The 24,868-nt window shown below is 42.2% G+C and overlaps 1 protein-coding gene across 2 annotated transcripts in view; it reads right to left on the bottom strand.

The window, feature by feature from the left end:
* Positions 1-1,891: 1,891 nt before the first annotated feature.
* Tmtc2 (Transmembrane O-mannosyltransferase targeting cadherins 2) overlaps positions 1,892-24,868 on the bottom strand; it is a 52,064-nt gene continuing 29,087 nt past the window's right edge. The window contains exons 3-11 of one of the 2 annotated variants that reach the window (XM_032438186.2): positions 10,917-11,003; positions 9,203-9,758; positions 7,771-8,977; positions 7,596-7,710; positions 4,198-4,283; positions 3,418-3,806; positions 3,272-3,356; positions 3,034-3,191; positions 1,892-2,964 (exon numbers count right to left, since the gene is read on the bottom strand). In XM_032438186.2, coding sequence (XP_032294077.1) covers positions 2,791-2,964; positions 3,034-3,191; positions 3,272-3,356; positions 3,418-3,806; positions 4,198-4,283; positions 7,596-7,710; positions 7,771-8,977; positions 9,203-9,758; positions 10,917-11,003 — 2,857 coding nt within the window. In that variant the 3' untranslated portion in view covers positions 1,892-2,790. Of the gene's footprint in view, positions 2,965-3,033; positions 3,192-3,271; positions 3,357-3,417; positions 3,807-4,197; positions 4,284-7,595; positions 7,711-7,770; positions 8,978-9,202; positions 9,759-10,916; positions 11,004-24,868 lie in introns of those variants that run through there. The other variant, XM_032438187.2, reaches the window with a different exon arrangement.

A 24,868-nucleotide genomic window follows, 5' to 3' on the forward strand; every position in this document is an offset into this window, starting at 1 on the left:
GGCACTTATAGCTAGTTTTGGGATTGGCTACTAAAGCCCAGAAAAGTAGCTACATTTTAGTTAACGTAAAAGACTCAAAATGCGTGAAAAATCTCTGCTTCAATTATTTGACTTATAACTGAATTAATGGAGTTTTAGTTAGCTTTTAATGCATACAATAATAAGGCTGTCGCTATATCTTTCTATATATCTGGTCTTTGGTTATATATCAGAATATATATATGTTCTATATGCTCTGTTTGGTCTCTTGTTAACGTGCTACATTTTAACTATTTATATAGGCAAGCAAGTTCAAATCTGGGCTCAAAGTTGCTTTTAATCATATAAATAACTATCGGTAGACACTATGCGAAATGCTTTTTAAAATCTACACATTTGCTCTTTACTTCCTTTCTAATATCATTTCAAACAATTTGGGACAGATCAAAGGCCTTAATACTTAATTCTAGTCGTCCTTTTCGGTTTTTACAAAATAAGAAAAAATACCGGCAATCGAAAATACGTGGGTAATGGCAACTTTAACATAACGAAAGCGTTTCTAGTTTATTATTCAAACATCGATAATTATCGTTAAATGAAAAAATCTGATTTTATTTCAAAACAATTTCGAACGCATCGATAAATATCGAAAGCTCACTTTTGAAAAATACCAACTACTTTACTCTAAGAAAATTTTGAAAATCGTTTGAACTATCGATAAATGATTTAAGGAAAATTTAAGAAAAATCTGCAAATTTCAGCTGCCATAAACGGAGGCTAAATTGCCAGCACTATTTGGCTGGAACTGCGCCTGCAACAGACAGACGTCTGCAATTAGTGTGCAGCACTCGGGCACGCAACTAGCGAGCACATTTAGTGGCCAATGCTGCTTCAACTTCAGCTGCCGCTTCTGCTGCTTCTGCTGTTACTGCAACAAAGTGGTTGCCACGCGAGGCGCCTTCAAAGCAGAGATGATGTGGCATAGTGTGCCATGACACCGTTTCAGCGCGCGCAAACGGAGCATGAGCTCGGTTATTACTGACTGACTGACTGACTGACTTGTTGACTGACTGACTGGCTGGCTGATTGTCCGGCTGACTGACTGATACATTCATTTATACGGCACGGAGTTGCTCTTGTGCACGTAGCCAGTGGCAGCCGCAGCAGCAACAAACAAGCCGCCACTTGACTTGCCAAACCAATTGGCGCTGCCGGCAACTGCAGACGCGCTGCCTTTGCATGTCAAAAGTCATCACCTTTATCGTTTTGCAGCATCTCGTGGCCCCTCGAAAGCCTGCCCTTAGCCACAGTTGGCAAGCCAGCAGCAGCAACAGCAGCCATTTAGCCGGCTGCATTAGCTGTGGCAATATTATGACTGCAAGACCAGAGCTGGTGGGATTTTTGGTCCTGGCAGCCAGTTGTCCTGGCAGTCAAGTATATTGTAATTCATAATCCTGCGATTTAGCTGGCATAAGACACAAAACGCTTTATTTCTTGTTGTGGTTGAGGCTGAGGCTTAAGTCTCTCGAATGCTCCAGCGCCAGCTGCAACAACGTCTTCGCCTTCGCCTTCGACTTCGACTCTCGGTCCAAAAAATTTTGACACTGATTGTGTTTGTACTTGGGTGGATCCTTGGCTGGGTAGCTGGTTAGATGGACGGGCGTTGGGTGGCATTTTAAGCCGTTAAGCACTGAAAATATTTCCATTGCCTTGGGTATAGTTGACGCGCTGCCTGGGTAAGTGGTGCTCTGGGCAAAGTGGTCACAATTATGGGTTCAATGTTTCCACTTGGACGAGAGGGCGTGGCGCGCCTCATCGGGCATATCATGGCCCAAGCGCTGCTTAGCGCTTAACCAAACAGCTTTAAGCAGTGCGAGTTATTGAAAATGCGACAGTTTTGTTGTTTATGTTTTTCAAATAGGTTTTTCTCTTTAATTATATATGTATGCTTCATCTTGTTCCTTGTCCCCATATACATACTTACTTTCCTTTGACATTTGTATATTGTTTTTACATTCATATTCTGTATTCGCTTAACTAAAATGTACACATAACGCAAAAAAACGAATTGCGAGCCGCTCGGCTCGTCCAGAAGCCACCACAATGTTTAGGCATAGTCCATATACAGTCAAACATATACATACATATATATATATAGTCGATAATCGTAATAATATATCATTTTGAGTTTGTTTTCATGTTTTGTTTTGCATATTTACAATAATTTACATTCATATTAAGCACATAAAGTTGACAAAAGTTCGATATCTCTTGTTATCGATATCATGCTGTTATCGATCTAACATTATTTTGTAATCGATATATCGACATTAAACGATCAATGTATTTTTTGTTTTTCGATACGGGTTTTATCGGTCTATCGATATTTCGATAGACTTGCTTTGATAGTTTGCTACTGCTATATTCACTGTACAGCACCTGCTTTCCGGTTACCGGGTTTCGATATACGAATTTTCGAATTTTACTTAACAATTAGGTAGTTTAATTATTGTTCTCTCTGTATCGACTGCTGCATACCCTCTGTTTTGCTGCTCTAGTTCATCGAACCACTTAAATTCTCTTTTGCAATTTTTTGTTTTTGACTTTCTTTGGTCGCCTCTCTTGGGTTATTTACATGCTGATCCTTCTGCTGCTGCTAAATGATATACATAATTTTTATATATATATATGTATCCAAGTCCTTCGTATAAATTCTGTAGAGTTATCTAACGGCTGTAGCCGGCTTGCTGCGCATATATAAAAATAACTGTTTATCATCTATTATCTGCCGCTACCTCTCTCTGGCATCGACTAAACATTCGTCACACCCAACTTGGCCAGATTCCCGAGCGTTATGGCATCTCCAGGTTGCAGTCGCAGCGCCGCCTTATAACTAGCCGCCGCATGACTCGTCCGTCCCAGCAGATGTAATATCGCACCCAGATTCGTGTGAGCGTGTGCATCATTCGGACGCAGCGCGACAGCCTGGAGCAAGTAGTTAAGAAAGTTCTATTAAAATCAGTTCGGGCTCATAGTATAGAGATCCTTGCTCACCTTGCGATACCACAGCTCCGCCTCGACTTTGCGATCGAGCAGGCGGAGTGAGGTGGCCGCTGCCACCACCAGAGCATAGTCCGTGGGTGCCAGCTCCGCGGCGCGTCGATGATAGACGGCGGACTCGTGATGTCGTGATTGCAGCGCCAGAAATTCAGCTAAGGTGGCACGAAATACAAAAAAAAAAAAAAACAAATGAAAGCCATAAATAGATTGGGAACCGTGCTGAACAACCCACCATAATGGTGATACACGCTGGCCTGCTCCGGCGCCAGTTTCAGCGCGCGCTTGAACCACATCTCCGCCTCCGAGGCGCGACTGCTCTACAGAGAGAAAAGACAGCTAAATGAATAGCATCAACTGGCAAACAGCCTTTTTGCTTACATTTCTGGCCAGCGTTATGCCGTAGCTGAGATGCGCCGCCACCTGATTGGGCTGCAGCTCCAGTGCGGCACGATGATGCCGCTCCGCCTCGTCCCATTGCTGTAGTCGGCCAAAGACATCGCCAATGCGCTGATACAGCACCTCGCGTTGTTGCAGCAGCGTCGGCAGCGAGGACAATGCCTCTCGGTAGACGGCCAGCGCGCGCTGTAGCTTGCCCTGCTCCACGTAAAGTGCGCCCAACTGCAGATACGCTGAGCTTCTGGCCTGGTCGTGTGCGCTACGATCGCGCACTGTTGCACCCTCCAGCGTGGCGCCCACTTGCAGTATCTCGATGGCTTGCTGACGCTTACCCAGCGCAATGAATGATATGCCCAGATTGAGGTAGGCCACTGTGGGAAAAGAGTAGTTAATGCATGAGTATTAAGAAGTTCGACTCAATTCCTAAATTCCTATACAGAATAGTTTGTTTGGTGTGAGTACTTTGAGTAAAATCGTTTGAATACTTTATGTATATTTATCAATTTCGAGTACTAAGAGTAGATGGTATACATTTATGGGAAGCTATATAGTTACGAATAGCATAGAGCTCTTGTGTATTTAGTATATACAGTACTTCGAGAATATGTACAAACTTCGTTTAATTTTGATTTTTATACTAAGAGTATTTGTGGAAAAAGCTTGTTTATTTATGCTACTGTGGCAAATAACTGTGGAAGTAATATAAGTTTATGAGTAAAGTAGTTTATATATTTAAAGTTATAAAATAGTTTTTGCACTCACCTGCCAGACTTGGCCGAAATTTGATGGCGCGCTGAAAGCACTCGACGGCTGACTTGTAGTCCTGTTGATTCTGATGCAGTATGCCCCTGCAAGTGAATAAAAAAAAAGCGCATTAGAAAGAGAAAACGAAAGCGAAAGCGTTGCCATTATATAATTGACGGCTGCTGAACTTGTCGCGTACTTCTGCCCCCAACTCGAGATCTAATTAGAGCGCCCTGCGGCAGGCGGCTGCCACTTGAAGGCGCCTAGAAATCTGTCAAGTATTTGACAGTCAACGCGTCAAGTGAAAGGCGCAACGAGTGCTAAGGACGAAGTGGGCCAGCCCGAGCCATACTTAAGATTGCTCAGATTTATCTAATTAGTTGGGCCACCAAATGCAGTTGCTTTTTTAAGCAGGCGCCTTTGCAGCTTTCTCCGACAAAAAATAATATAAATAAATGCAATAATAATGCAAAAGATGGGAACTAGTTGCTGTTCAAAGCTGCGTCTGGTTGAAGTATTTCTTTTTTTCTGACCAATCATTTCTATGGCACCTCTATAATATACTGATTCGCACCGGCGACCTTCGATATATATCTCATTAGTGAGACCTTAATTCCCACACACACGGCTATAATAATTTAGTTACTGTTCAGGTATATGTGTACACCTTTGCTCACCTCGCGAAATAAGAAATTTCGCACCCAAATTCTAGTACATTCGGCAACTGTATAAGAAATCAAATTACACGATTCGATGATTTCAGGTATCGCTGTTTGGTGTTTGGTTGCGTAGCGCACTCTACATGGTATGCCATTGAGTCCCTGTGTCCTGACATAAACATATATATATATATGTATATATATAAATATATATTTACCTCCAAACTTCAACCTTCCTACCACGCCTTATGCTCGGCAAATACAGGTAATATAAAGAATTTCGCGTGCTTTTTTTTTGGCTCGCAGCAGCTGCAAACGTCTGTCTGAATAGATGGATGGGGCTGTCCTTGCATGCTACAAGAGCAGCTCCATGACAGAGTACAGGATATTCATGGAGTGAAGGGTGGGTCGGGGGGTTCGGTAATCAGTCAAGCAAACGAATACGAATGCCGCTAGCATTTGCTATTGATGGCTTGATCGCAGTAAATAATATAGTATGTGCAAACAGCTGTTTATCCTTTGAGCGCGAAACAGGAAATAGCATCTACAACCCCTCCCCGCCCTTCTACACACATATACACACAGTCTCCCCCGGGGACAGCCTTGTGTTGCTGACAACATTGATTTTCGATTAGCGTGGGGCAAACATGTCACGCGGTTGCTTCCTGCGTGCCGTTTGTGGCTCCTGTTTCCCCTCTTGTCGTTGTTGTTCTTTAATGTTCTTGGACATTGAAGGGTTTCGGCGCCCGGGGCTAATTCACGTATTCTTTGTTCAGCGGGAGAGCCAGGATATGACAGCAGCCATAGCAATGTGACCCGATTCTGAACCATTGACTTTTGAGTACTATGACATTAAACAGCGCAGCCCGCTGTTCAAAGTGGAGGGGGACGAACGGCTTAGCCGCCAAAATCGCATGCAATAATCTGGCATGCAACAAGGCTGCGGCAGCTCCGCTCTAGGCATTCGACAGGAGTCGCAGGCGGCAAATAAAAAAATAAAAAAAAAAACAAAAACAAAAACAAAAAAAGGTAAAAACAAAAAACACAGCTAGCATACAAAATGACGCACTGAATATTCAAAGCACAACTCCGCGTGCAGTTTTTATACGCTCTCCCACTTTCAATACCCTGTAAGGCGGAAATGAGCGTGAGGGAATATACCCCTTTTGTTGCTGTCTATGACTTGCTGTCTAAAAGATGCTAATTTGGCATAAATCACGACAATGAATAAAATAGATAAAATGTAAGCAGATACTCAAAACCATTGCCACAAGCGTTTATTTTAAGGAGCATTTACTGTAGTTATGACAATTGGTAAAGCCAAAAACTTGTATACAAACAAGTCAAAAAACAGCCTGTTGTTTAAAGATTGGGATAAAATGGGTATCTCACAGTCGTGCAGCTTGCAAATGCAACTTACCGCCGTGTTTATTTCTAGTTGCAGCAACTAAAACACTTGTTGTTGCTGTTGTTGCTTGTTGTTTTTGCATGGCATAGACTTTTTTTTGGTTGTTGCTGCTGATGTTGGCTTTTCTTTGCTGTCTCGTCGCGTCGCATCGCTGCGAAATATGCGCAATGAGTGAAAATGCAATGCGAACCGACAACAGAGAAAGCAGCACGCTTACAGACTTTGTCAGACGTTGACAGTCAAATAGGGTGGGCTGCTGGGCTGAGGGTTGACAAAAAGACAGAGCTCCTTCCTGGAGACTAGAGTGTGAAACGTGAAGGACTTTTGTTGAGTCAAGCAGCGCCGGGAAAAGTATGCGATGAAAAAGTGAGCAGCACGAAATGCGCATAGTTCTGCAAAAGGCGTACATATAAAAAAAGGGAATTTTCTCAACTCCGCTCCCTGCTGCCGCTGCCGTTGCTGCTGCTGCTGCGTAAATACCCTTTTGGAGCCTGCGGAATACAACAAAATGGGCTTCATTTGACAGCTTGTTGGGCATTGTGCTGCATCCCGGCCATCCAGAGCTGCATTACAGCCATAACAGTGTCTAGCTGCAGCGCTCGACAGTCAGCCTTGAGCATCAAAATGGTCCCACTAAATGCGCATACCAGCTACAGGCCAAAAACACAGACACAGATAATGAAAATGGCTGCGTGTACTCAAAAAAAAAAAAAAAAAAAATCCGGGAAAAAGATGAAAACAGGCTGCCATTTATCCGAGCACTTGAAGCGTGCTAAAGCGTTGTGTGTCGCATGTCATGCGGGACAGCAGCTCATCTAACGGCAAACATCCATGTTAATAACACTAGCTAACAAGGTACACAATACAAAATAACTGAGCGTAGTTGGGAAGAATACAACCATTTTTTCCTGCTGCAAGCTCCGAAATTTGGAATGTAAATAATTAAACACTTTATTTAACTAGTTGATAATAAGGATCAATTATTTAGTCATTAGAGTGTTATAACAATCTTCCGACAGAAATGCATTTCGATTTTTCTGCCAATAGTGCTCATATTAAAAATAAGCTTCAAGAAATCCTTCTTGAAAACTTATTAATTTTACAATTTCTTTAAGTTTCATATTATCCTCTAATTAGTTATATAACTTCAAATAACCTGAAAGTTACTAGCATTGGTTAACTTCGTCGAAACCGTAAGAGTTCCTTGAGATTATACGAATCAAACAACTCTCAGTTTGTCACTACAAACTAGAAACTTGTTCACGAGTGTAAAGTTAGCCCGCAAGGCGACAGCCGGCTGTCTATCTGAGGAAATGGCTGCTAAGTGCTCAACTAGTTGATATACTCACAAATTAAAGTGTACGTCCGCCATGTTGGGCCTGTACCGGATGGCCTCCTGCAGCACCTGTTTGGCCTCCTCGTAGCGGGCCTGAGAACTAAGTACGCTGCCCAAATTGCCCAGCGCTGTGTGGAAACAGAAATTGCAGCTAAATTGTGCAAAATGTAAAACGACTTGCTACTCACCTTTTGGCGGATTGACGTCAATGGCGCTGCGAAAGAGACTCTCCTCGTCCCGCCAGTCCGCGTTGCGACGCACAGTTCGCACACACAAGGCGACCAGCAGCACGCTGAAGCCGATCAGGAGCAGGAGTCGGCGTGTCCTGGTCGCGCGGGCGCCAACAGCACCACAAGCCAGCAGCTTGGAGACGCCATAACCAACGAGCAGGCAAAAGCCGACGCTGGGCAGGTACAGCAGACGCTCGGCCACCACAAAGCCCACATAGAAGAAGAGATTGCTGGCTGGCAGAAAAGGCAGCGTGAGAAATGCGCAGGACATGAGCAGAATGCAAGCGTTGCGCGCGGCAACAGACATGCCGCCCAGCATGTAGTCCGTGGAGGAGCTGGGACCGGAGCTGCAACCAGAGCTGGAGCTGGAGCAGCTGCTGGTGCTGCAATTGGAGCTGGTGCTGCTGCTGCTGCTGCCGCTGCTCTTGTTGCTGGCCGTTGTACTGTTGCTGCAGCTGCTGCTACTACGCGAGCCGCGGAAAGCCTTGTGCAGCGCCAGGCTGACAGCGGAAGACACAAGATGATGCGGCGCATGTGTTGCATGTGACTGTGAATGTGTGTGTGTGTGTGTGTGCGGATGCTGATCGCCATAAACATAGGCGCCATTGCTGTTGTTGTTGTTGCAGTCGCTGCAGGGTTGTTTGGCGTAGGGCAGCGCCGCCTGCTGATAGGCTGCCTCAAAGGCTTGGTACTTGCTGCTGTTGTTATTGTTGTTGTTGTTGTTGTTGGCGAGTCGCTTGCGCTTGGCGCGCGACTTGCGCCCCACCTTTTGTATATGATACTGCGGATAGCCACCGCCATTAACACCTGCCACATCCGAAAAGTCACTGCTGTGCAGTAGCACCTTGCAACCGCGCCAGGCCACGCCCAGGAGCACAGTGTAAAAGCAGGCGGACTGCGCATTGCGTCGATCCCAGAGCGTTGTTACGCGCGGCAGCGCATCCATGCCCCAATCAAAGCTGAGCACCTGCGGCTGCAGCAACAGCTTCAGATTGACAACGGGCAGGTGCAGAAACGTTAGCAGTCGTGTCCAGGTCGAGGCGGTCCGTGCAATGGGATTATCGGCGCTGGAGAAGGCGCTCTGTGGCCCAGGGACTACGACCAGGCGATAGTAGGCGCTGCAGCATAGCGCGCCAAGCACAAAGCACAGCGAACGCAGACGTTGCTAAGAAAGAAAGAGATGGGCAAAGTTATAAATATATTGATAAGGATAAAGAGAAATAGAGATAGAAATAGAGATTGAGTTAAAGATAGAGCTAAAAATCGAGATGGATATGAATAAGCAACATGGAATATGGAATATGGAATATGGAATATGGAATATGTGGATATGAGATAAATACTGTTTTGTATCTATAGATAGGCATGAATAAGCATGGATCAGTCTCACCTTATCCACCTGTCCACTAAGGCCACGCATCACATCGAAAGCCGCGCACACAAGCAGCGCGGTTATCGCCGTCTCCTTGCAGAGAAGCGCCGCCAGCGCGAAGAGGAGCGTGCTGGCCAGTGCCAGCCATTGTCGCGGATCGGCTGATTCGCGCCAGCGCATGTGCCGCAAATAGCTGAGGTACGTGAGCAGATAGCAAACGCAGGCGGCCACATCTGCGCGTCCCACGACGCCCGCCACCGCCTCCGTGTGTATGGGATGGGCGGCAAAGAGGGCGCCCGCGGCCAGCACCGCCCAGAATGAGGCGAGCAGGGTGCGTGCCACACGCACCACCAGCGCCGTCGCCACGCAGTGCAACAAATTGTTGCCCAGATGGAAGCCCCACGGCGCAAAGCCACCGGCCAACAGATAGTTCAGCCGAAAGCTAAGCACGCACAGCGGTCGCCAGGAGCCGTGCGAGCCGCTGTCCGTCAACGGCGTGCCCCAAAAGTCATTTCCAAAGCTGCGCTGCCAGCTCGATCCACCAGAGACGTCTGCATTGGCTAAAATGGCGCGTCTGTAAGGAAAAATAGAAAAATCAAAAGATTTACAGAAACGTATCTAAAACGTTCAACAGCTCTACAGAAAATGAGCTTTAAAAATTGTTTAAAAATTTGTGTCATCAAAATTTTGAATGCAGTTTTAATCTTGAGGTCGAACCACTTAAAAATTGGTGCAATTTTGAGAAAGTAATGCGAGTTAAATTTCAATTGATTTCAATATGCGAAATCTTTTGAAAATCCTAAACAGTTTTCGTTTTTGAAATTCGGGAACGAAAAGAAATTTTCTGGAGAGTGGCAAACTTTACAAGACAGATTTGTTAGTCGAATATTTTCGGGCGTGATTTTCTTGATACGCTGTCGTATTTGTGGCGATAGTTTTCTGCCTGGAAATTTGTCGAGAAATTGTTGTTTATTGAATAGAATGGCCTGAAACAACGCAGCCCGTTGCATGTTTTTGCACTTTTGTTTTGAGCCACACTGACAACCTGATACGATCCGCCACAATATACGAGAGCGGGGTTGTATGGGGGGTGAGGGAGCTTGACTGTGAGTCGCTGTTGTCACTGTGTCATCGGGCTTTCCAAAACGACAACATCATTGAAGCCAGTTGCTGTGTGCGGGGCGGTTGCTTTTGTGGAAGCGCACCTGGACACTTTTGCACGCACAGCAGGCGGACTATGTGGGATTTTGGTGAGGTATTCGTGACAGAGAAAGCAGCGCAAACCCGTAGAGCAGCTCGTACGCTGTCTCTATTGGGGAACGATGTTGCCGTTGCCGTTGCTGTGGTTCACATAAACAAATGCCGCTCTAATGCCGCACAAAGTCGCCTCGAGTCGCCTTCTTGTCAGCCAGTCAGCCGCAGCGTGTGCTATGTAGCCGAGTGTACCATATATATAAGTGTGCATATATATTTGTGTGTATGTGTGTGCCTTGAAATTCGATTTTAAGTACCAGTGAAATTCCATTGCAGTAACCAGACATGCCACATGCCACATAGCAACTCGCCCCAATTTCAGCAATTTTATTTTATTTTTGTCTTTTTTTTGAGACATTTAAGATGTTCACAGTGTGTGTAGTTGTGTGTGTGTGTGTATTTGCTCTTCACTTAAATACATAAATTTGCCCGAAAGCTTAAAGATTGGTGAAGAGTTGGTCATGATTTAGCTGCTTACCTGTCGTCATAGACAAAGCCCGCATTAAGTGTGTTCAAATATAATACGAAAGCCAGACCGCAGCACAGCAGCGAGGTATAGTCCATGCTGCAAAAGAGAAAGAAGAAGAAAATAGAGTGTTAATTTGAGTAAATATTTAGTAAGCAATGAAACTTCATCAATATAGTTGTAGAAGCAAAGAAAATTTAAGAAAAGCTTGCCATTTATTTGAGAATAACAAATTCTCTAGTTAAGAATAAGATTTGGAAGCTTATTGTTAAGAGTTTTACAAATAATTAAATGAATCAATAGATTTTTATTATTATAAGCCGTAAAATCAAATTCTGATGGAATACTGCGATTAAAATTTATACTACCCGTTTCAAAACAAATTCCGACAGAATTATAGGAATATAATCCATGATAACCGTTCATAAAAAAAAATTTCAATGGAATTTTGTAATTATAATCCCCGCTATGCATACTAAAGGCAAATTCCGATGGAATTATGGAAATTATGGGAATATAAACCGCCCTAAAAACTAATTCCGATGAAATTTCGAGATTATATTCTATCCATTTAGTGTAAATATGAATCTGAATGCGATCTTCATCTTAAAAACTATTTTAATTTTAGAATATAGTGTTTAAAGCGCATGCATCGATTGGGAGAGTTTGCGAATAAGTTCTTGCTGTGATTGCTCGAGGGCAAGGCTGCCTAGCATTGTGGCTTAAATAATTATAAACATTTCAATAAGTCGTATTTCATTTAGTTGTTTTTGTATCCATTTACTCTGTTTTTTTTTTCCTGTTCTTCATGGCTGTTGTTGCCATCATTTTGCCAACGGCTGCGGCAGTCGAGACAAAAAATGAAACAAGGGTTTGTAGCAGTAGCTTTTCCTTTTATGTGAAAATGTGCAGGTACGTTGCATTCATGGCACTTCCTCTTGGCATTTGGACCTCAGCTGACGGCAGTTGGCCGGCCCGTTGATGATGTTGCAGCAACCATTACACATAATGAGCGCCAGCCGGGACAACAGGACAACGCTGCTGTTGCTGTCTCTATGCACATTTGTTGCTGCGGTTGCCAACGTCAACATGTGGATGCAGCCACCCTCGAGCACAGCAGCCACCCGGCCCCGCGCGCCATTCGTACGTTGACATTAAAAGTCGAAACAGTTGCAGTTGTTGCTGTAACAGCCAGACAATAAAGACTATCAACAACGTTATGCTTGTGCATGTCTATGGACCCGGCCACACGTTGCAAGCGTTTGCTGCTCTTAATGCACCAAATAATGAACACATGCCGCCGCCGCCGCCGCCGCCCCTAGCCGCATGTGGCGCTCACCGGCACATTAAGCCGTTCCCCTTGAATGGAAGTCACCCGCAAGTTGGCTAACAGTCCACACTCCAATTTCCCATCGTCCCTTTACGCTGTTTGTTGCGTTTTTTTTTTGTTCTGCGCCTTTGTGCGGATGCTGGCTGATTTCTTCTTCCTTTTGCATACCCTGTATCCATTACAAATTGGTTTAACAGAGCGTATGGCTAAGCTATATGCAAAGGTAACTCTGATCGCATAATGAATTTATCAGATGTAAGCAGCATCAGTAGATAACGCGAATAATGATCGAAGGACTTTTTAGTTATAGTCTAGGGCTCAATAGAACGTAAGATTTGTCGATTTTAAAAACCACCTTTAAAGTATCAGTTACTTATTACACCCTCCAAAGTTTAACCTATCGCATGCAATTCCAATAAGGTTCATTATAATTTTTCAACATAGCGCTGTTCGTTGGGGTAAAGCGATTAAAATTGGATACTTATCATAAAGAATTAATTACAAACAGAATCTAAATAATAGTATTTTCTGGCTACCGAGCATTTTCTGAACAAGCCCTTCTAAGTCCTTAAGCCTGATTACAGGGTATCACGTAGCTCCCATTCTACCCGGCAGCATTTTCAGTTTGTTTTGTTTAAGCATTTGCGGTTAATTATTTTTTTGGTCCTGCCTAAGCCCGCGAGCTAACAATCCCAAGCCGAGTGAATTGCGCCCTAAAAATCAATGGGATGAAATGAGTCCATTTTGTTGACCGTCGCACAACTATATTATCTATTTGTGTGTATGTGGCATACTTTTGGTGGACAGAGACATGCACGTAATAAGCAGTTGGATTAGGTTCTCCCTCGTTGTCCCAATGCCTCTTTGCCTGCCTCCCTGCCCGGCTGCCGGCCCGCCTGGCTGGCTGGCTGGCTGATGGGGTGGCTTAGTTAGTGCGCCAGCAAAGGCCTGTTGGCAAGAGATTTCGCATTATGCACGAGGGCCCCAAGCGGCTTATGTGCAAATTAGCAGCATTCAATATAACCAACACTCGTCCAGATGCCACACCAGAACCTGACGGGATGCTAGAGAGGCAAGCGAAAAAATGCGAGTAACACACAAAAATTGCTTTGCTAATGAGCCATAATGATGAGCTTTGCTTTTGCTCGGCCGTTGACTGTGTCAGCAAAGTCGAAGAAGAAGAAGCAGCAGCAGCACTACTAGTCGTAGTAGTAAATGAAGAGGAAGAGCACATCTGCCTCCTTACACTACCAATCCGAGTGGACAACAACTTGTCTGCAATGGGGGGGGGGCAGCTTTGTGTGCGCCTGATTGATTCGCTTCCAAGCCATTGGCTGAGACTGCTTAACATACTCATCAACCAAATCATCATCAGCATTTCAATCTCATTATGATCTCTATCATCATTATCGTTATTATTAACACATTGAAAAAGCCGCTAGCCTAGCAATTATCTACATATAATTGGCCAACATCTCAGCATCTCATCAAATGAACTTTGTTCTTCGCACGAACTGAACTGAACTTTGAATGTTGTTTGTTTGGCTCGCCAACTCTTCTGGCTAACCACATGTGCAGGGGCGTAGATAGATATCATTAAGCAGGGGCTATTAATATTAAGGCACTTTAGAAATTATACCTAAACATTTTTCAAAGTTTTGGCTTACTTTATCCCTCATAAAGATTGTCTAAGACTAGGGTAAGGGCTATTCGTGACTCGAATGTAATCCGTTTATATTAGTAAACCATATTTTGCTCAAAATATATTCTTTATTTTAGACCTTGTACCCATTGCAAATGGAAAAAATGGTTGTTTTCTATAAATTAAGGTGAAACATTTATCTTTAGTACCTTAAGTAACTGGGATTTAAAACGTATACTACTCTTTCCACTTTGACAAGATTTTACTTAATTTATTTTCTTAGGAACTTTTGAGAAAAACATGTAGAGCATAAATGTTTCACCAGGCCAAATGCATGAGATTAAAAAGAATTCTTATTAATTCTTGTAAATATAATTTTATTTATATGAGAAAAATAGAAATGAGATAACGGCTTGCCAATGCCTACTCTACTTTTGATGGGAAACTTACAGACAGTTGCGAGCAGAGTAGAGAAATTGAAGGGGAATCTGAAACTTAACTCTCTTTTTCTCGTTTCTATTAATTTCAAGCACAGGGTGTTTTCTAGCTGTGCACTTTAACATTTCAACTTTAATTTGCTTTTATTGTCTTTTTATATAGTTTTTTATTTTTGTGGAGAGGTTGGTTTAAGCTATAAAATCCGCAACCCCTGCTTTCGCCGCTGCTCGCTCATCATGTGTAACAACTTAATTCTTGGCACACACACATACATACACACACACACACATACAAACACATACAAACACATACACACACATACAGCCAGCGAGACATGTTGAGCCCATCGCTGTGCCTATCGCGCTCAGTAGGCAGCTGGCATTTTTTTGTTATTTTGGACATCTGGCTGCGTAGCTTGGGCCATTTTATCGCTCTGGCCATAAATCATGTTTTATTTTTGCAATTAGCGCTGCCACACAATAAATTACTGGCTTTTCATTGTCTCGAACTGTTGCGAGGATACGTGAACTTCAGTACATGGCCACAAATTGTTGGCCAAGACGCCGGGGCTCACAGTATTGTTGTTGTTGCTGTAATTGTTTGCCCATTTGAATGTTGAATGCTTATTGTTGATGAAATAAGCGCGAATTGTCTGCGTGGGTCACACTTAAAACAGTGTTTACACAATTCGCTGTGCAGCTTATCTAATGGTTGCCAGTTGGCACTTTGCTTACCCTGTAACCATTGAAATTAAAATTAAATAAAGCTATATTGCTTTTGTACAAATGTATGTTACAGAGGGATAGAGGCCTCTTCGACTCCAGAAAGTCAGCTTAAGAATTGAGCATGATTCTCTTTGTAAAGTCTTCCAGCTTTCTGCCAGAAGCACATAATTTAGATTTGACATTAAGGTTCTTGTATACCAGATATACACGTATCGAACTACCATTTGATAAATTTCTCCAGCTTCTTTATTATAAGCATACTTCGGAGATTATTATAGCTGTTAATCTAAGAAATATCAAATGTCATAAGCAGCCCAAGATTATTGCAACTAATTTATAAATATGGATTTCTTATGCCGTTTTTCCCAAAATTGATAATTATCGCTTATGTAATGTATGTACCTAAATCGATAAATCTCGAGACCTTCAATTGTGACATTAGATTGAATAGAAAATATTTTTCTTATCTTGAAAACCTCATAGCAACTACAGGGTATGCCTCAGTCGGACACTTCTGACTGTTTCACACTCACTTGTTTTTATTGCTGCTGTCCTGCTTCTGGGGCTGTGACCTAGTAACTGCTGTTGGCCCTAATGGTTTTTTCTGTGCGCCCCCTCGCTTCACACCCCTCCTGCTCTGTTGTGCCTTTGACATTTTCGCGATGTTTCCGTTTCCGGTGGCAAGGTGTGTGTTTGCCAGTTCATGTTGTTGCCTCTCATGTCACAAAAACTTGAGCCGAAGGTCGAAACCGTCGTCTCGATTTGCAATGGATTCGCTTTTCAGTTTTTCCCCCTGTTCTACTTTCTTGCTCTCCCTCTCTCTCTCTCTCTCTGACGTTCACTCGCCAGGCCTCTTTGGGTATTTCCTTCGCCAATGAACCAACTTATAAAAGGGCTTGCATTTGCTGTGCCACAATTAGCCAGCTCTGTGTGTGTGTGTGTGTGTGTGTGCGTGTGTATGTGTATGTGTGTTTGCGCTCAGTGACTTTGTGGGGTATTAAAATTCAAAATTAATTGTTTGGCGCGCCAAACACAGCGGCAGCAGCAGCAGCGGACACCAAAAACATGCCAAAAAGTGGGCGGCAGGGTGGGGCTTTGGTAAAGCATACACACAAATACATACACACAAAAAAAATCTATGGAAATTAGAAAGTGGCGTCGCACTCGAGAGACTAATAGACGTGAAATTTAAGCGCATTGAATTAATTTCAATGGAAGCACAATACAGTCTATATATACAGACTATGTATATATCGAGTATATATGCAATGAAGTCATTTTGCTCTCCGGGGAACTATATAATTTTTGGGGTAGCTGCTTGCCTTCAATATGCTGACAAAACTATAATTAATAGGCGTTTTTATTTCACTTTGCCCGATTATGCATGCTATTAATTATATGGCGTCAGGCTGTTTGGTCCAACTGTGGCCAAAAGGGGTTAACTACCAACCCCAAAATAGTCACACTGTCCACCTATGCCAATATTAAGCCCATCGTTGGGCCTCAATGCGGCGCCCATATAATGGGACAGAGTACATAACCAATCATTTGCCACACAAATTGCTGACGAATAAAGCTGAATATTATTTTAGTGTTTTTGTTCTTTGCCAGAAAGCGAAAGTCCATTATTATGCGCCAAAAAGTATGCAATCCTTTTAGTTCACACATGTAGACTTAGACGCGGCATGAACTGAGCAAAGCAAGTGAACAAAAACGGGGTAAATAATGGTTAGATTTCCTGTGCCGCAGTCCCAATACTCTCAAGGAAGAGTATGTCGAATAACAGAAAAGCGAAATGCACGAAAAGTTAAATTAAATGAATATGCGAATAAAAAACCAAAGCTGTATTAAATTCCAGCCTGATATCATTGCGGCCAGCTGAGTTCACATAGTTAGGGTTGATTTAAGATGTTCGTAATAACTCGGTCGTGTTTATAGGAATTGAATATGCCTTTTAGCATGGAACTGTCTGCTATAAGAGCTGGCAGGTCTTCTGCCTGTTGAAGGGTATCAAATTGCGCCAAACCGGACATCAAAATAATGAACGGAAAGGCAGTCATATTGGTGTGTGTGTGTGTGTGCATGTAAAGTTGTGTGAGTACCGTAAAAATGCCGAAAACGTTTTAAAAATGAAACGATTACACCATTGCGGCTTGCAAACGACCAAGTTATGATAATGTTTGGCCAACTAAACTCGTTTACCCAGCCAAATACGAAGCCCACAGAAAAAAGGCAAGCTACACAGACGAGTGCGCGCGTGTGTGTGTATGTGTGTGGGTGTGCTCTCACGGATGCGGCTGTGCAGAGGTAAGCCTAACGGCAAGTGCGCAACACATGCAAACATGAGCCGGCGACTACACAATGCCCAATGGCCCATTGGGCGCATTGTGAACGCCGGACTTAACTGGGCGACGCTAGGGGGGGCAGTGGCTGGGCGTGGCACTCAGTTAGCCCGGACTTGGGGGTGGTCAGTGTCGAATGCTGCTGCACTCCTAACAATATTTTTGGGTATTTAAAAACCAAAAAGCGTTCCATGTATGAGAATGTGTGTGTGTGTCTGGACTGTACGAATGTTTATGGCCTCTGCACAGACTTTGGCAGTTTTATGCTAATCACAAAAAAGGCAGCAACGCCCCTGAAAGAGAGCGGTGGGTGAAGGCGGGAGGCGTGTGCTGTGGGACTGGCAGCAACCACTCGACGCAAACTTTTCATATTTGGCGCAGCAGTCGAAACTTTTCGTTTCGTTCTGGGCATATTCAGCACTTATTTTGCCGATTTTCGTTTTGGGTTTTTGTAACTCGTTCAACATTTTGCCCAACTATTCGTGCAATTGCCCCTGCCACCAAACCGTACCGGCCCGCCTCCAAAATCCGGCCGCCCTATGCAGTCGCTAAAGTCAATAGACGAGCGGCTTTCAGCAAAGTTATGAAAGTCGACTTCCGCTTTAGCCTTTCAGTCAGTCGCAGTTGTTTCAAGCCTATGAATTCCAATTGATGTTTCGCATAGTCGCAAATACATGTGCGCCGGGCCTGTTAACAACGAAATCTATGGACAGTCGATAAACGATTGAATTGGAAAATAAGTTTAGCTAATTCACTTCGATTTATTAGAATTACTTCAGAATCTGTTTGCTGGGATAATGTATGTATAATCGATAAATATCGATGTACCCGATGTATATATATATTATTATACTTAGTAGTTAATCATTAGACCTAATAAATTTAACTTGGATAAGAATAAAGGGCAAATTGAAATATTAAAGAATAATCGATAACTGTTAGCTGATTTAGAAGATAATTATAGAAAATTTCGAATGAAACCTAATGAATACAGAATCTGTTTGTTAATATAAGAGAATACTTGTTATTTAAAAGCCCAAAACACCGAAAACATTTATTGATTAATAGACTCGAAAATATAATAGTTGTCGCTGCTCATTTTCACATTTTACATATTTACATATTTAATCGATTAATCAATCAATCGATTAATCTGAAGCAAACATCTCTTTACGTTTTTTGATGTACTTTTTGTTAAGTCAACAATTTTGCTGTTTGATGTTTTTTTACACCCTCTTCACACACACACACACACGCATGCAATAAGAAGCATCTACGCCCCGCACTAAGCGACGCACATAAATAATTATTACGTAATAATTGGCATCTGTCTATTAACAGAGTTCGATATGCCTTTAAGTGGCACACGCAATTATCATAATTTCCAAAACCCCGCCGCTCGGAAACGATTCCTCAACCATTTCGCACACACAACAAAACTGGGAAATTTCAACACTTTGCCGTCATAATTTAATTTAAATGCTCAAAATTGTGAATGGTTTAATTATGTATTCACAGAGACACACACAAACGCCCAAACGGGTGCGGGAACTAAAAGGAGTTGGATTAGCTAGGCCAAAATGCCGAAAAATGAATACACAAATAGAGAGAGAGCGAGAGAGAGCACGAGGGAAAATACACGAGGCTGCGTCTCGATAATCGTGCACGTGGCAGACCGCGGATTAGGGAGCGGGCAACAAAACGAAGCTGTTAACCTAGTTGTGTGCGTGTGTGTGTGTGTGTGTGCTGCGTTAATTGAATGCGCAACTGTCGTGCCATCCCACTTTATCATTATACAGACAGCCAACACCCCGCTGCAAACCTCCCCGCCCCACCCCCTCGCAAACACACACTTGTGCGTTGTCTGTTTTAAGCCTGTTGAACAATTATAACTGGCATGTCCAAATGCCAAGTGCCTGAAATTGAGTCCGGCCAACGCGGCGTATGCGTGATGCTCTATATGCTAATTAAAATGGCATGCATGTGTGTTTCCCATGTGTGTGTTCCCGTATGTGTGTGTTTCCCGTGTGTGTGTGTGTGTGTGTGTATCGTTTGTCTGTCTATGACCGTGACTGTGTGCGCTTTGTGCTGTTTGCATTACATAATTATAATTACGCATACGCCATGTTGGCGCGCATTTGATTTGCCACTGCACAGCAGCAGCAACAGTCGCAACAGCCGCAGCAGCAGTAGATCAACCTTCTGATGTTTTTTTTTTTATTTTACATCATGCTGCATGCTGTTTGGGGTAAATATTTGCACATTTGGCTACTATTTATGCGTTTGGACGGTCTTTAATAGGCTGCCATATAATATTTAACATTTTGATGCCTTGTGCAAACAGTGGAAATCAGGGAACGGGCCGTGCACAAATACTCGTCATAATATTGACTGCAATATAATAGAGGGAATATATAGACTGTAAAATAATATGTGTAAGGGGTTGTATAGCAAGAAAAGTCCCGGCGGATTAAAGGAACTCAAGTAGACTTAAAAAGACTATTTTTTGGGTGCTCCTCTATTAAAAAGTGTTCATAGGTGCTTTAAATAGGTTTCCGATAACGCCAAGCGGAGTGTCACAAACATAAGAATTAATTAAAAGACTGTCTATAACCGATAACGATCAATAATACCATCAATGATCGATAATATCAATAGATATCAAATTAAATATATATTGTAGATATACTATACTACTATGGATTGTCCGACGCCTGATTGTCAATAACGATAACACTTGCTACAGGACATTTTAAAATATCGATACAACTATTTGAACTACCTTTAACTTTATATATTGATTGTCTGTTGCTCTTACTATTGATTGCTTTTCCCATAACGATAGTTTTTTATTTCTTTTCCTATCGTTTATTTACATAATTTTCCTGTTAATAATCATGATATCATCGATTAAAATTATAAAGAGTATCGACAAGAAAATTAATAACAATGCATTCGAGGTTTTTGACTTTAAGTACCGATTGCTTTGTTCATATTTCATCAACTATCTAGAGTTTAAATATTTCTTTATCAAAAAATAAGCTTCTTGATGTACTTAAATCTATATTATATATGTTATATATATATTAACAATATATATATATTGAAAATTTTTAATCCAGTCCAACCAAACTAAACCTTTTAATGCTTTTGGGCAACATAGCATGGAAAAAATAAACGTTAAACGGCGCACATACCCTGGCGGCCATATAAAATCATCAAACGGCAATACATTCTGCACCTGTCACGTGGCCGTGTAAAGAAAATCCAATTGCTAACCGCAAACATAATTAAAAACTTTGCGCAACCACAATCGATGGCGATTGCGACTCCGATTGCGATTGCGATTGCGATTGCAATTGCAATTGGCGATTGCCGTGCGCTCGGAATGTGTTGCGAAATGGCAGGATACGCATATCCCCTGGCCTTATGTAGCTGTAGTTAAGGGCTCGGGGGTTGACGGTGTTTGCCATAAAAATTTCGCCCACGCCAAAGATCTATGGGCTTGCGTTGTGCGTGGGGTGGGGGACGAGGCGGGGCTGGCTGTCAGCCCACTACACGTACGTGTGTATAAATCCAATTAAATCACAAGTTACGCAATGTGATAAGTCACGTTGTTTATTGTTTTAACGTACACAGCCAACACATGAGCAGGGCCATGACATAAGAGGAGGGGTGAGGCGACGGAAGGTGTGCGAAAGGGTGGCTGGGAGGGGCTGTGCTAGAGTAAGCTGCATTCATACCACAATTTATGCACAACCAACAGGCAAACAGCCAAACGAACAACTCATGTGGCTGCTGTGGTGGTAAGAGAAAACAAAGATGAGCTAGTGCAGTGTACTGTACACTAAGATACCCTGTAATAACCTATTAAATGATGAATATTATTTAATAAAATATAGAAAGTTAGGCATATGATTAAATACAAGTTGATGGAAAAGAAATATTTTTGCTTCTTCATAAAGCTTCTTAAATGGCTCTCTTCAGCTTTTTTAGCGGGCATACCAAATTTGCAAAATAAAGCAAAGCTGTCTCCTGTTAAGCAGAACCGACTTACTAAAAGCTGATACACATAACAATATCTTATTCTTCCCGCAACAATGCAACAAATTGACAACAAAATTTTCCATAAAAGCCATTTGATTTGAATGCCAAAAACCCTAATTGAAATAATCACAGAATTTAATCCAAAAAAATTGCCCAGCCACTGAAAATGTTCTTAAACTTTTTTTTTAGTTTGTATATTCATATAGTTTTTGGAAAAATAATAACTTTTTTTTTATTCTTAAATAATAATTATATTGAATTCAGCAAATAAAAAGAACTGAAAAATTAATATCTCCAAAAATTTCTGAGACAATGTTCAGCTAATATATATTATGCCAACGCAAAATTGTGACAATTTCGATATACCCTTGCTTAATCTGTTCCTAATGATAACAGGGTATAATAAAAGCTTAAAATATTATTGTGTGCACAAAAAAACATACATGCATATATAGCTAAGCGCAGTTTTTGCTGTAAAAATTTGGTCAGCATATCTCAGTTAAATGCTAACATAACGAGCCACAGCAACCACATGTACACACACTCACACAGACGCACACACACAGGCACACACACACACACACACAAAGACTCACAAACATTACACTCTCCCGACTGAGATATACTTAAGTTCTTGAAGTATTTGGTTTGAAGCTGCATTCAAAATTAAATTGATGCCCAGTTTATAAAATGAAGCCATAAACTTCAATTGACAAATTGATATTGGCAAAGAATTTCCAGACAGACCATGACTGTGAAATGCCCTGTTTCCTTTTTGGATAAGGAGTATATTTGAAAAGGGACTAAGTGCATGTGGCATAAAAATATCCTTAATTTTGGGCCTAGATTATTTAGCCAGTTAAAAGCTAATCCACCCCTTAGGCTTGCAGGGGGCAGTGTATAAAACGCATGAAAGAATTGGCACTGAAAGTGCCCAAGCAAAGTTAACACTCGTTACGCCACGTGCGCTTTTCTTGCTTTGTCCAACTCTTGTTCAAGTTTAAAGCATGCACAGTGGATCTAAAGAGCTGGGTCGAACGGCTAAAATATGAGTGGAAATGAAGGAAAATACAAGAGAAAGAAGTGTAAAATACTTTTTGAAGTGCGTTCGGACATCGAAAGTTCGTGTGGCTTTCAGCGCTGGGCAAACTTGATTATTTCCGTTTGGCGGCCGTAAAGTGGACTCTTTTCATTTTACTTTTATAAGGCACTGTGCCCACACCTGCCTCTGCCGCTCGTTGAGGCATAAATTTTATGCTCGCCAAATTATTTATTAAGACCCGCCCCGGTCCAAAAGAAAAGAAAAGGGCACAAAAAAGCATAAGCATGAATAAGAGTAAAAGTGCGTCGAGCTCTTAATTTAAACTGTGCAGCGCCAAGATTTTTCAACTAAATCAGAACAGGAAACCACAAGAAAAGCACTCGGCCGACCCGGCCAGGCCCTTAAACTTCTAATGTGCTCGCAGCTTTAAGACCCTTTGGTTATGCAGCAGCTGCTGCGGCGTCTGAAAAAAAAATAGACACAAAAAAAAACCCTCTTATTACTTGTAAGCCAAACGAATTTCAACGAAAACGGCTTTTATGGTTTTATATACCCTATAGCTATTATAAATTGGTTAGGAAGAGTAATGGAATGGGTTGTATGATAGAGAATGGAGGAAGTGAAAAGGCAACATAAATGAGTATCGCCTTTTTGACTTCCAAGGCGTCAACCTGGCGATAGCTCGATTGGAGTAACGACAGCTTTTGATTTTGAGAAAACAAGTGCAGCCGTAAAAAAATTTATATATTTGGCATTAATTGGTGTCTAAATTATTTAATTTTGGGACTATCGCATATGTATCCTCCAGGCGAGACGCTTTCACACCCGCCTAATCAAAACGCGCTTTAGCGCTTTTCTATTACCAAAAAAAGCTGTTCTCCAGGCGAAACGTCTGCCTATCAGCCGGATAATTAACTGCAATGAGACTTTTCTTCTGGGCTGTAATAAAAGCGATAAGAAGGCGATTTTGTAGATGGTAAGCAATAGCAAAAAATTGCTCTAGTATTTGTTTTACTTGGTTTCTCTACATCTTGCTTCAGCTACAGGGTATATACTAGTCGTGCACATTTTTTGCCCCCTTTTTTTTATTTAATGCAGCAAATTATTAGGTATAGCTCTGCTTTATTCGCTGTCGCCGCAAGCAGCCAATTCGTTTGGCGCGCCAGAGCGTTAAAATTTGTCACGCGCCTTTCCCGAACATGGGGCGTATGTGGAATCATTTTTTTCTGGCATATTCTTTTTTTTTTTGTTTTTGAAATTCGGCCTCTGGCGATCGATCGATTTTGTGTGCTCACTCTGTGTTTGTATGTGTGAGCTGCAGGTTGCGGTGTTGCCAGCTGGCAAATGCATATCAAACATTTCTATCAATCATTCAAAACGATTGATTCGCAATGCAAACGAACAGCGCTTACTTACCAGCTACACACACACACACACATGGCTAACAGCATTGCACATGTGTGTGTGTGTGTGTGTGTGTTGTGTGCTCTCCCTTGAGCAGCTGCTGCTGTGACTCTGCTGGCCCTGCGCCTTGCCACACTTTTGTTGCAGCTGTTGTTGCCACACAGCAGACCTTGCACACGCCCACCCCCCTCATGTTGCACGTCGTTGCAAAATTGTCCAACTGTGCACATATTGACAACTAACAGATTTTTTGCCATTGTGCAACATTTTTGTCATGTGCGGGCTAAATCAGACGAAACGGACACAAACAAACAGTTGCCCAATTTGTTTGTGCACGAAATGGGCGGCGATAAACTGGGCGGGCGGCTCGTTGGGTGGCTGAGTGCTGCATGTTGCCATTGTTGTTGTTGCTTATAAGCAAATTGCGGATTGCTGTTGCAAATTTGTATATTGCCATGCAGCTGCCACATATCTAATGGATGTGCCATTTGTGGTTATATTGAATGCAGCACGAATCGAAGAATATCAATCGAAATTTGAATACGAATACGCATACGCATACGCATACGAATTGGTATCGCAAATGGAATTAGAGATGAGCGTCTATTATGCAATTTTTATATTCGGCACGCAATTCGTAAAAAAAATTACAAATACTATCGCAAATTTACTCAATACTCGAGCTAAAATATTTACTTTGTGAGGCGCTCAACATTTGTAATTTTCTTTTAAAATTTCTCAGATGCTATTATCAAATATAGAAATGGGTCCAAATTTCCCTTCTCCATAACTCGGTCAAAACTCAACCGATTTTCACGAGATTTGGATTTTTGTTAATGGTTTGACCTGCTGATTGATTTGGCATTCAAATCTAGCAACAACAACTTTTTTGGTCCAAATTCATGTAAAAATGATGCTCTTAAAAATCTGATATAGACATGGATTCAAACTTTTCTTACTCGTAACTCGCTTAAATCTCAACCGACTTTCATAA

Source organism: Drosophila virilis, chromosome 4 (assembly GCF_030788295.1).
Source record: "Drosophila virilis strain 15010-1051.87 chromosome 4, Dvir_AGI_RSII-ME, whole genome shotgun sequence".
Lineage (NCBI taxonomy): Eukaryota > Metazoa > Arthropoda > Insecta > Diptera > Drosophilidae > Drosophila > Drosophila virilis.